The sequence below is a fragment of the Bombus affinis genome, chromosome 6 (assembly GCF_024516045.1).
Source record: "Bombus affinis isolate iyBomAffi1 chromosome 6, iyBomAffi1.2, whole genome shotgun sequence".
Lineage (NCBI taxonomy): Eukaryota > Metazoa > Arthropoda > Insecta > Hymenoptera > Apidae > Bombus > Bombus affinis.
Genome location: NC_066349.1, coordinates 5,167,475 through 5,181,617, shown reverse-complemented (window position 1 = coordinate 5,181,617; position 14,143 = coordinate 5,167,475). Strand labels below are relative to the sequence as shown.

Below are 14,143 nucleotides of genomic sequence, written 5' to 3'. Positions count from 1 at the left end.
GCAACTCACCACCTTCTCGTCAGAATTCCGCAGTGAATCGAAACTTCCATTGCTGCACGCAACTGAATCGTCCGATATCGGTCTGGGACCTAAGAGACCCGCTCATACGGAACGGTTCATGCCCCTCTTGTTGTCCTTTTATTGTTCGTCATATTGTATTGTCTCCTCGACTCAAGCAGTGGAATATTTGAGCCAAAAACTGCGCTTTTGTCGTAACGCACAGTAAAATATTTGGTTGAAAGACCGAAGAAAATTATTTTCTTGATTTTAGCATTAATATTGATTCCATATATAAATAAACTTTAGAATCATTGAATCATTTAGAATCATTACATTGAATAAACTTTAGAATCTGCAAATTCGGATTTTGATTCATTAATTGGTATCTTCTGCACCAATATACACGATCCGGCCGAATAATATGTAATTAAATAATCGACAGAAGGTCACTCTGCGTGTGAAAGTAAGTCAAATATGTAGGATAAATTTTTTTCACAAGACATTTTGTTTACAAGAAAAATAAATTTGGAAATTTATCATAGGCATGTACTAGAGTGACTAATTAACTATGTTCGAGTATACTTGATTAATAATATATAAATAGATACATTTTCAAACTTGATTTTCTCGAAAACTAAGCTACAAATGAAACAATTTTTAGAAATGTTTCTTCATATTATTTCATTTTTACGTATTATTCGACCACACCCTGTATAATCTCAAGCCATCGCTATATCAAACAGTACATTTATCGTAATAAATACCTACTTAATACTTTGACATAATACTTTGGTTGGTATTATTTATCATTCATGACTCAGACCTTACCCAAAATAAAAAGTGTTAGTACGCAATGTTACATTTTAGAATTATTCCAATGAAAAGATTTTTTCTGCGGTAACAAACATTGATGGACGCGAAATGGTTTTTTTGAGTCGTAGAAATTGCTCAACACAGTGTGAAACTGTCTGTAATAGGATCAAACGGATTGTTAACAAGGGCGCGTACCTGTGTAACTCGTTGAAACAGTACCGATTGTTACAAAGATTCCCAAAGGGTAGCTGCTCGTTAATTTTGAATGGCGAAGACGAAATTCGATATCCCTGGTTCGCTCTTTTAACATGCTACACGGACAACAAAGGTTTTTTGCCTTCTGAAACATAAATCACGGACTCCTTAGGTGTAACGAACTGTACTCATAATGCCATCGACAAAGGATCTTCGGATATCGTTAACAACCGGTATCGGATATATAAGGGTATACAGAAGACCCTATCAGTAATATCCTTATGCTTCTAATCCAAAATTACTTGGTTATCACGCTAAGAGTATTGTCCATTCACATGGAGTTTAGCCATTGGCTATTCGAGTAATATCGATTATTAATTTTATAAAGTCATATTGCCACTTGATAAGATAAATATTAGACGATTGATAATTTCATTTCCCCCTCAAGATTGAGAATTTTTATGACAGTTGAAGGAATAGAATTTAAGTAGAATTTTATCTATTAAAAATCGTAGTAAATATACTTGATCGATATTTCGTATATTTTTTCGATATTTTATATATTTTTGCATATTTATGCATCTGTACATTTTTATACCGAACCAAGTTCATAGTTTGCATAGAAATTCTAAGTGTACGTATTTCTATTTTTAAAAATAACAGATTTTTTCTAATAATTTATTGTCTCGTAAACAATCCGTAAAACAGTAGATCAAATTTTATGAAAACAATGTTGAGTGGGAAACATGTATTATATAATTTCAACTGAATATCATATGATTCGAATTGGATTCGAATTTCGCAACTTGGTAATTACAAATGTAATCATTTAATGATGCACTCATTGTTAAGATCCTAATCAGAGGTTTAGAGTTTCCAATATGTTTAATGTGCAATTAATTTATAAGTAACTGATACCAATTATGCGATTGAAAGTAATTCATGTCATTAATAGATTATTTGGCTTGAAAAAGATATAACAAATTGGTGTATACGTAAAATATCAAATATCATCCTCTGATGAAATTTGGAATATTCAATTAAATATGTTTAATATATGTATTATTCTATGTGATATAGAAGGAAAATTCGAGCCATTTGATACGATTCCTTTTCCAGAATAAATTCCTCTACAATCCCCTAATATTGATTATTATGCAATATATTTAGGTTTGCATTTACAACATGTTCCACATAATTGAACAAAATCCAAAATTTAATGATTTCGACTGGTGCATTAATCTATTCTTAAAAATTGGATTATATATCTACACTATATAAAATTGTATTATATACAGTAAATATAGTAAATTTAACATCTATTGTATATAAAATTCCAATGGATTAAATACAGATTTTGTAAACGATTACAATAAATAATAATTTATTTGTAAAAATGTTTAATTTAAACTATATTTCTACTTTAATTGTGGCAAATTCAATGGAATAGCTGGAATATACATATCATCAAAAATAGAATTCGTCTGCAAGAAATATTAAAGTAATTCGATACTTTAATAAATCCTAAAAGTGGTATGGCTGTACTGATCCCAGAATTCGTCCTGTTTATTTTATCTTACTTCTGGCTCGGACGTTTTCAATTTAAGAGAAACCTTTCGATCGGAACGTGTGTGACTCTTTGATTTACCGGAGGCTGACAAAGTGTACGCTTTCAGAAATCGTGAAACGAATTACGTGTACAAGTTTGATAGTGCTCGTGATTCATGACGGTCAACCCAGACTGCAGCCATTTTTACGAGTATTACATTTCACGCAATTCGACATGAATGATAAAAAAACCTAAAACTTCTAACTGAACGATACGTATTTAACGTGATACGATTTTAGATAAATATTTCATATGATATAATACCTTCATTCCAGAAGAAGAGAGTAAGTATTGCTTCTGATCTTTATTTTCTCGCTGATTCGTATATATATGTAAATTCCATAGAATTCAAACTACCCGCCAACTGACATTTTTACTTTTGTTTTATTTTATCGACAGTCATTTGCTGAATAGAATAGATCACGAGAGAAAAACAGTAATTTAGGACCTAGAAAATCGATTCTCGATTTTCCAGGTAAAATTTGTAGTAGATTTGTTATTAACTGTTATTGTATTTAATTTAATTATTCCCATAATAAACTCGATGTTCCAGAATCGATTGTCTGATTTACCTTAAGGATTTAAATTATTACATACATATATATATTCGCGTATTGTTATCATAAATTGGTCAACGTGTATACTTTTAAGCGACAATGTACATGGACTAATGATCCCGAATCACAAAACAAGAAATCTTTCCCTCCCGGGATTCACTTCTTGCATTATTCATAAACACTGCTACAATATGACATATTAGAGTTATAAATTATGCAACATGGCGTGAACCAAAAACCGAAGTGACTCAGTCCGGATAATTTGGCGACGTGGAGCGTCGGATAAATTCGGCTTCCGTCATCATCGGCTGGTTAATCATCAGACAGGAGGTTTTCGTCGTGAAATGAATTAGGATTTTCGTGGGTGTGTATGGTCGGCAGGCGTGACGAATTCCTCGATCTCGCCGCGTGGAATCGTGGCCCACGCTAATGAGACGGAAGTAATCCCCCTCCCTCGTGTTCTCTTCGGGTATTCATTCGTCCTGGTTGAAAGCTGGGCTCGGGGTCGGTCATGGTTCCGGCGTAGGAATGGATTTCCCCGCGAAATTCCGGTCGCGCGGCTCTAATCCACGTCGTTTCCGACCTTCGACTCCGTTCCAACACGAAGGAAAACCGCGCTTTATCACGAACCCCGGCACACCTTGCCTGCGTTCCTCTTTACGAATTATCGTCTCGTAGATAATTAATCTCTCTCCGCCCCTCTGGTATATTGCTTTCTTCTCTTTGAACATTAATTCCGGAAGCTTCTTCTGATCTATAGCCCCTCGTCGCGTTCTCGCGTTCGAGCAAACGATTATCTTGTCTCTTGCTCGAGTGGCACCAGCTCTCCGCGAAAGGGAGCAATTAGAATTTTCTCCATTGATTTTACTATGCGAGAGGTTGCTACGTGGGTCAAGAGTCGAGTCGACCATTGAGAGAGTCGAAATTTATGTACGCTGCAGCCGCCATCATATTTGAAGTAATAGCAAGACAAACGTTTTTCAGTAATAATAGTTTTTAATATCGACGTTGGAAATATTATAGCTTTTTTTCCTATGATGTCTCTCAAGTATACTTTTTTCATATTTTAAGTAATATATCGAAGTAAAGAAAAAAAACTTGCAAGTAATTATACTCGAAGGGGAAAATATGTTTAAAACAATTATCTTGGATAAAATAAAAAACTTACGAATAAACGAAATAAACTTGTCAGTGAAAATTATTAGACTTAATGGTGAAAATAAAAATTTGTGTATAGAAGCAGTTGGAGACACCTATCATTCATTTCGCAGGCTCTTTTTTTCTGTCTGGAAAAAGAACGGACAAACTGGTACCGTTCTATTCCCATCTACACATTCCACATTTCAACCACCATCCCCTTCAGCTGCCTTGAATTCCACGAGTATACTGCACCGCGAACTTCTCTTTTCTCCGCCGCCATTATACGTTACATACCAGTCGTTCAGATATCGCAGACTATTAGTGAATAGTTTGTGTCGAAACTTGGCGCAACTCTGTAAAAAACCAACCTATCGGTATTCAAGGAAACAGAGTGTCGAAGGGTTTTACAGTTTCTGTCAATCGCATGGTGTGTTATTCTCGATTAAAGACTATACATTTACAAAAGTTACACGCAGAATTTAAATAATTGCTCATCGTTGAATCGTATGATTTTACTATCTGTGATAATAGCTCTAATTTTTAGTAACACGCGAATATTGTATTTGTTTTATCAAATGGTTTGGCAATTTCTCTGTTTTAAATTATTCACATAAATGTCATTAGTCGTATTAATTTCAAATCCATATTTAAATTTTCTTTCGTTACTAGACCGAAATAAATCGTTGAATTTTTGTCTTATAGTAGGTAGGAGATTATTCCAAACGAAGCAACAAGTTGCACATAAAGCATTTAAAATCTTCCGACACCCTTGGAAATAAGAGATGTGTAAAAAGTTTTAAAAAGCTTTTCCAAAAACTAAAGTATTATTTAACACTTTGCCTGGTATTGACGCACATGGTGCGTCGTACGGATTATGTAATAAGAAGTAATACCGCTGAAACAACTATCTTATCTTTACTTTATGCTAATAACGTTACAAAATTCAATCCTTGGCAAAACTATGCTGATACATAAAGTCAAAACCATTTGACGGGAATCAGATGATCGTTTGAACGTCGAAAGATCTCTGATGCGTCGTTAACTTTCATTTTAAGAAGTACATTTCGCAACTATACAATCCACAGTACACGTATTAGTTGAGAGGCGCAGGTTGGATCGTACATCTAGTAATTTCACACCCACTGGCAAGGGTACGTGTAGAAATTAGATATCCATTGATGATAGTGCATGTAGTAATTATACACACGCTGATGATAGTGGGTGTAGTAATTACATACCTTACAATAACGGAACAAGCAGTAATCTACGAGGTCCCAGCTAGTAGCAATACTTGCCACGGATAACGCTGCCACTGTAGTCCGTATTAACATTAGTAAGTAAACATGTCGTAGATTCTCTAGGCGTGTAGATTTATAGATAGATACGAAACAGTCGGTTCAACGTTAAATTGAAATCCTCACTCCGCCTATATTCCATTAAAATTTCATTCTTTTATCGTGTATTGAACATCTTACAAGCTTGCTTGCTAATCAATTTTTAATTTCTTGAGCTTCCTTTATATCGTTCTTTGGTAGATTCAATGATTTTTTATTCGCAGGGCATAGAAAAATGTAATTTGGGAATCATTACGTACTAATCGAAATATTCTATTAAATTTAATATTGTTTTTGAATATTTCATTAAATGTACCAATATTTCTGAATATTGTATTAATACGATTTTCTAACTAGAAGTTATTTGACGGGAGTTACACGATTATTCGAACGTCAAAATATTTTATTTGGACTGTACTTGACGATTGCAGAGTATTTTAAGAAATTATTGGAATTCAGATCGACGCAAGCATATTGTAACCAGTGTCTGTCTTAAATTAATTAGAGGAAGACATCCCGTCGCTGTTCGCATCTCGTATTAGAGGCAGGATATTAGCGTGGATGCGCGTTAATGGTTCGTATTGCAAGCAAAGCATTTAACCGTGATCGTTTATTTCAAAGATAGCATCTCGTTCCGGTTTCCTCGAACGAAAGGAGACATAACGTCACGGTAATATATCCTCGTGAAATCTTTTCCGCGAGATGAGCATCTAAATGGAAGTGTTCCCCGCGTCGCGTTGCAGAGAATGGATCGCGGACTAAAATCACGTCAGCGTACCTAGTAAACCTTCCTCTCTCTCTCTTGTCCCCCTTTCCTCATCTTCTTCTAGCCTCACTCTACGGTGCAAAAAAATGTGCTTTGAATCTCCCCTTTTATTGACCGTAATGGGAAACAGGCGAGTTCATAATAGACGTTCCTCCACGGTTCTCGATACTCCATTAAGATTTCAGCTGAATCACAATGACTCTGTCTCTAGTCTCGTGCAGAAACCAGGGAAATAAAGAGCTTCTGGCGAATTTCGTTCCACTAGCATGACTACTCTATACTAAGTAAGTACGTCCACGTTTCATGAGAAAGTGACGAGACATTGGGATCGTAAGGTTCCATCATCCATCAAACCAGCGCGATTTCCTTCTTCATGGGATAAGTAATCCCAAACCCCCGGGACACATTGTGTACGCATTATGCTCCGAGACCAATGTTCCCGCGCATAAATCGGCAATTACGCCTGCAAGGGATTAGCATGACAGTGGAAAGCAACGTGTCATGCGCGAGAGGGTGCGCTTCGTGGTTACACCAAGTGTAGCGTCATGTGTATCGAACGGCTAGGATTAACAACGATATAACGTCTTCGATCACTCGTCCTTCACTTCCACGAAGAAATAAAAAATGAATATATAGAGTATGGCAAGTGAAGCGATTGCTATGATGATTAACGAGTGAAACAAATTTCTATTTAGCTTTCACTTGAATTTCACTGAAATCTCATAAACATTCGCAGTCTACTAATAACGTTCTACTTCTACGAAATTAAATTATCAAAATTAACTTTTCTTAAATTTCGTTAGAAACTCTTCGAACAACCCAATACATTATGATGCACCTTGAACGTGGATCGCGTTGACCTCGCAGCTGAGAATCAGGGCCACAGGGCGCGATCGATAATGGCCTCTAATAAAGGGTCAGTTTCTTGGATAGTAATCGGTTTGAAGTAGAGGTACATTGCTACGTAGACGGAGTCGGTCATTTGCAATAACGTGAAATCGTGTCCCTACATTACTCAAACATGATGGATGGTCGTTGCCGCGATGAGGTGTGAGGCCACACACGGGGGTTTGTCGGAGACGGAGGTTATCGGCACACCGGCTTGTCACGGATGACGTATCGCTTCGAAGGTATACCGAGCGTGGTACAGCCACGTCTACTCCAACCTGCGCCAGCTTCGTCTCGTATAACACCTGGAAACTCTCTGGATTCGAAGTCTTTGCTGGACAGTTGCTCGTGAAAGGTATTTATCACGCGGAAGACACGAGACGAATCAATCGGATCATTTAGCGCGAAACTCACACGACAACTTCGTTTAAGGATGTTGTTACATGGTGGAAGACGAGGAACAAATAAGGTGATGTATGCAATAGATGTACCATCGGATGAGAAATAGAGTTATTGCGTGGGAACGTTATGAAAAGATACGTTTCTGATAAGCTTCACGCGTGTTCAGGTTACTTGAGATTATGAAATGTTTCGACTATGCTAAGAATGTGCGTTGTGGGCTTGAGATTCTTAACGCTAGAAGTATCAGTCAATCAAAGTAATCAGAGTGACTAATTTCCGTAAAATCCCTACAAATATATTAAACAAAGCGATAACAAATAGAATCAAAGGCCTAATTATTTTATATTATAATTTCCATTCCCGTTTATAATAAATTAACGCTAATTTATTTGTTTTATTTAAAGGAATTGAGGAATACATAATATTACTCACCGTTATGAACGAGCAGAGCAGAGTCACGGGCAACAGTGATCAGGTCACTGTCGGTGAGGGTTTCGTCGGACGCGTTACCGGAAGTTGGTGTGTCGCTAAGTCCAGCACCAGTGCTGGGCATATGATACAGGGGATGCTGCTGTTGTTGTTGATAGGCACGTTGTTTATGCTGACTGGCGTTGTAGTGATTCAGGTGTGATTGCGTGGTCTGGTGATTATTTTGAGGGTAGGCGGGAGTACGACCTCGCAGGCTTGGCGAATTTTCCTCACCCTCGCTGCCGCTCAAACTGTAGGCCGGGTAGAGCCGTCCCTTCCCTGGAACAATCGTTAAAAATGTTCTACGTAAACATCTATGTCGAGTCGACTATGTGCGTTTGTATTAACGTTGACATTGTAGCTACCACGAAAAAGAGGGTGTTAACCCCTCGTTTTCGGGATCTGGGCTTGTCGTTTGCTGAACGATTAAGTCACTCAAACTCTTGATGGATCCTTTCGTTTTGGATATTATGATAATTTTGTGTGTTTTTATCTGTTTAGTTTACAAGATAATCTTATTACGATATAGATGTTTATATGTTAGTTATTAGTAACCTGTTGTTAATGTAGTTTTGATCAATCCTAGGATTATATTTAACTTTTTAATGGACGTATTATCTTTCATTTCTTAGTCTAAGTATACGTTTACTAAACTTAGGAAAGATTTATTATAAAAAAATTATTTTCCACCGTACGTATCCTATTAGCCATTTATTTAATAAAAATTTTTTATGGAACGTTGCTTTTATTAGGCAATTAATATCCAGCTGTGTAGGAGAGTTTCACAACAAAAATGGAGCGATTAAAGCGTTCTCCCTGCTGGGTTATTGAATTCTTGTCTGGAATTTTATTACACTATTTTGGTATTCGATTAATACGCGGTATTCATGATATTTATATCATAATTTTGTGAATGAAAGAAACCATGAGAGTGTGGATTAAAACGATATTCTATTCACGACGCAGAGACTAGGGATTTATTACATTACAGATTAATATGATTCCCTTTTATTACGAGCTTATTTATTAACAAACACAGTGAGGCGTGCGATTGTTTCATTTATGCAACAATTCGATTCTGTTGACACAGTTAAAATCTACGAAATTTTAACAGATGATATGTGAGAAAGAATACGAACAACTTTTATACAACGTAAATTCTTTACAAAACTGTTTATTTGTAATTGATGAATTTCATTTGATGAGGTTCCCTTTACATTTTCACGACAATATACATGTAGTACATATTTTGAAATTGTTTACTTTAGTGCTACTTAAATTTTGACTAATGCGGTCTTTTATATCGTTAAGCTATTAACAACAATATTCTAGTTAGGTTCCCTTACTTTAGTTATGATTATAAAAATGTGAAATTGCACAAACATCCGTAGTCTACATAAGAACGGCGGTGTACATATTGAACTTGATCCCATCACTAAGTTCCCCCAGGCAAAGTTGGATCGATGGAGGAAAGCTAAAGATAGCGAAAGAAAAGCGTGGATATCGATATCTCGATAACACGGTTGGTTGATGCAGTGGCTCGTGGAGGAGCAGAGTCAAAGGTTAAAGGCATCGATCATAGTTTTCGCGCGATTTATCCCAAACGCTTGCCCGTGACAAGACATCGCCGTCACTTTCCTCACTTTCTTTTCTCTTTTCCTTTACGACGACCCAAAAACTGGTTTTCCTGTTCCCTCGTCACCTAACAACATCTGTTCCGTTTTGAGATACGATGACAACTCGTGGTCACCCATGGGATCAATTAGTCTTCTTTCATTCGAGATTTAACCAAGCTCTCTAACCAAGTTTTCGCGACAAAAACGTTCGAGAAATCTCGCGGAGAGTTCGTCTACGAACGTACAATTGCTTACAAAAGTATTCGAACACTTGTAGAAACCTTTTAGCGGCTAAGACTAGGGTTGTAATAATTTAACGATATTCTGGTTTACCTAATCTCATTAAAATAATTCTAAAAAAGAACATTCTTTTTAGTGTAAAATAATTCTTGAAGACTTAAATAACTTCTAATGATGATTCGATTATTGGTGTGCCAAATATATATATTTTTAGTTTTGATTCAAACTTTATCAATATAATTATGACAATCGTATTTCATTAGAGTGACACTGAAATTTCAAAATGTTATACTTTCTATGATAATACTTTCGTGAGCTACTGTAGCTTCAGGCAAGAGAAAACGGTGACATCATATGATGGAAGAATCTTCAGAAAGAATATTTTTCCGTTTGGCCGTCTCCCCTTGGCTGAGAGGAGCCGGAAGTCCCATGTTCCTTCGTGTTTGTCCAAGTGTGCGTGACGTTAGAATTGTTTTGCCACCTTTTCAGGGAAACCCTCCGGGCCTTAATGTAGCGTTTCTATGTCTTTGGTAAGTGGACACCGCCAGTGTGATGTTCTCTTCTAATGTTTAATGTGAGATATCTCCCGTTACCGCAAAGTGTCAGCGGCTTTATTGAACGTTACTGTGTCGTCAACGAAGAAACTTAATTATGTTTTCAGTGCTATTGGACGTTCTAATTCATATATCCTTGAAAATTTATTAAAGTATTTCAAAACTTTCACGAGTCGCTGTGCAGAATTTATATTCGAATTTACGCGAGTCCATAATTCTGCCACTAAAGATACGCACAAGAGAAAACGACAGATCTGTCGGTGCTGAGAAGAAGAAGAAGAAGAAGAATCCGTCAAGGTGATTTTTTTTTCTTTCAGATTAGGAAGTCACGGCTGGCTGAGTTTCGTTATCGAACGATGCTGAAAAATCTTTTGAACTACAATTACCACGGCGTGGAAAGGATAGCGAAGCAAGCTGAAAGGGATGTAAATTATTAATGAAGTTATGGCAGCGAATGAAATTAGGTGTGTCCATCAGTGATGAGTTGCACGACATTTAATTATGGTCTGCGTGTAATGCATTGAGTTTGCGACTCCCCCGACCTCTCGGCGAGTTTTCAAATAATTTTTTACCGCCGACCTTTCTCGTGAAAGAGATTCTCCTCGCCACTACTTCAACGCGGCATTATTAAAAGGAGGTACGATCATGAAATGGCATCCTTTGTAACGAGGTTTAGACGCGCACAACGTTAATGGATGCAATCTATTGCTCCGTCGACCGAGTTAACTCGTCGCTGATCGAATCAATGGTTCGCGGCTATTCTCTTCTTTTTTTGTATTTCTTTTTCCTTCCTCTTATGTATCTTATGAAAGCTCGCGAAAGTATTCGAACACTTGTAGACACGTTACAAGAACATATTACGTGCGATACGAAACATTTCGAAGTTTCATCAACTCTGTTATGGGACCCGACTTCGTAATTATATTGGCAAAGTTCAAAACTAATTTGAAAATATATATGGAAGTTGCAAATTTCGAAAAGATATAAATATTTCAATTTCTTTATCTTTTATAGAACCGTAGAACTTAAGTAAAGAGAACTAGCTTTCACAATACTAATGTTAAAAAAGCAGAAGCAAATAATGTAAATTGTCTGAGAAAAGATTGTAAATGGAACGTGATTTTTGGACCATCTACTCGCTTTTATACAGATTATATAAAGAAATCCTGTAATACAGTTTGTTCCAGCTATCGCTAATGTCGTTTAGTCTGTATTTCAATCTTATCTCATAAGATAGGATGGGATAATAGGATAATATTATTTTGATGTCTATCAACTTTGGCGTATTCAAGGGTGGAAGAGCAAGCTTTTAACTTTTATGAACTAGAAGATAACGTAGTATTATGTTCGTAAGGATGCAGTTTTACGTTAATGACTCTTTTATTTTCACGGTTATTATTCAATCTCGCTAATTATTTTAACAAAGTTATTCATTTTGCAGCTAACAAATTGTACAAATAACAATATTTTTTCTAACAAACTACCCATTTTCTTTCTGTCTTCCTAGGTTCTTTGTTACAACGTTTATCGGTACCATTACTTATTATTAACTAATTATCGTGATGCACCAAATGCATTAACAGCAATGAAACTACCAAGAAACTAAACTATATAAATTCCTCCCATCCTATCAAACTTTTGCTATAATATACATATCCCAACCACGTTTCATTCCTTAACCACCATATAGCTAAACATAGTTTCGGCTCGTTTTCCAAAATTGAAGAAGTCTCGGTCCGTTTGAGTGAGCAAACTTTTGCGAGTTGAATCGAATGACAACCAGAAATGTATTGGCTGGTCGGTACGAGAACGATTTCGTTTAATTCGAATCGGACGAAGAGAATCAAAGTGAACAAAGGAACAGAGCGTGGGAAGGTGAGCATAGAAGAGGCGTGAAACGATCTCTTCCATGTGGATACTCGCCGGCCAAACACTTTGTATTTTCCTGTTATGCGACCAGCGGAGATTCTCGTCGAATTTCACGTATCCATAATACATTATCGAATTACCATGGGGGAATATTGTGGCCACCATAGAGACTCCTGCGATCATATATCCAGCGCTTATGCGCGCACGTGCGTGAAGGCTTGTAAATTTCTTCCTAACCTCGAACGTGGATTGTGTTAACCCACATAATTCCATCATCGTTCCCATGATACCGCAACAACGCGCCGCGTACGCGAGAATCTATAATTCCATTAACGCGTCACGGACAATAGTATTTCGTTAACGTAACGCGGAAATGATTGTTATCGATTGCAGCGCCGTGCGACGCTCCTGGACAAGTCAATTCCGATCACCATCGCTTCTGAAGATGATTTACATTACGTTACAATCTTTGTTCAGACTAGCCAAGTTAAATTCTGGTAACTTGGAACCTCTTTAGCACCGTCAAATTCCCGGTTACTCAACTTCAAATGTACTTTCGAATTTATATGCTTATCCTCGTTAGTCAACTCACCAGACTAATTAATGCGAATCTTATTCAGTTATTCTACTTGTCTTGAAATATTCTTACACACGCGATACGTAACACATTCCTTCTTTAATGCGATTAATGATCAACGACGCTATGAAATTAAATAGCTGGTATTGGCGCGCCAAATTCAAACATCAGAGATACGACATTCCTGATGCCTGTAGAAGATTGTAGAGGATTGGTAGTTGGAATAACGAAATAACTCGCTGTTGCAAACCGTCAAGTGTATTTAAAATAACTAAATAAATTAATATACAGGCAATATTCGCTGAGACGCTCGTACTAACAAATTCGCTAAGACAGTGTATAATTGTTCGCTGATAACTCGTTGATAATTGATAGACACTCGTTGGATATGAGGTGGTAAGTTGGTGAAGGTGCCCCCATGAAATACTCTTGATGTTCAACAAAAAAGTTTATTAAACTATTGACAATTACGGTCAACAATTAACGATTACCGATTAACTATCAACAACAAATAAGGATTAACGATTAACTATCAAGAGTTATAATCACGTATCTCTAATAGTGTTTACTTCGCTATGACGCTAAACTTCCGCACTTGGCAGCTCGGGGCAGAATGAATCTTTGGTTCAAAACCAAACGGATTCTTTTCTTTGTTGTCCCTCGATATCCCCACTACGCACGCGTTTATTAGATGTCCGCGACGGTTGCCGCGTATGCATTCTTCCGAAAATTCGGCGACAGAACCGTAGGGATATCGATGGTACATTAGGCATGTCGACCTTACGCTTTGAAGGTATAGCGCTTTGTGTCGCGAAGCCGTTGTAAAGTTCCGTGGTCGAGTGCCGTCACAGATACTCGTAGATACTCGTGGATACTGACTCGCGTCTGTTTATTTATACTGGTCGGGGGAGAGCCGGAAAATTCGAATTCGTCTACGTTTGACGGTTGCATGTAGTGGCGACATTGTTTTGCCCGGAGTTTATTTATTATTACATTACGTGTTTCCTAACGATATTGATACTTCGAGGCAAAACAATAAAACGATTTGAATTATCCTCTAGCTCGCGTGCCGCTACAAATCTATAAGTGCATAACGATCGACGATAACATATTCC

The 14,143-nt window shown here is 37.0% G+C and overlaps 1 protein-coding gene across 6 annotated transcripts in view; it reads right to left on the bottom strand.

The window, feature by feature from the left end:
- Positions 1-14,143, bottom strand: part of LOC126917584 (teneurin-m) — a 652,557-nt gene that overhangs the window by 328,410 nt on the left and 310,004 nt on the right. For all 6 annotated transcript variants that reach the window (XM_050724604.1, XM_050724608.1, XM_050724607.1 and 3 more), the window contains exon 3: positions 8,137-8,451. In XM_050724604.1, the coding sequence (XP_050580561.1) occupies positions 8,137-8,451 (315 nt within the window). The remainder of the gene's footprint in view (positions 1-8,136; positions 8,452-14,143) is intronic.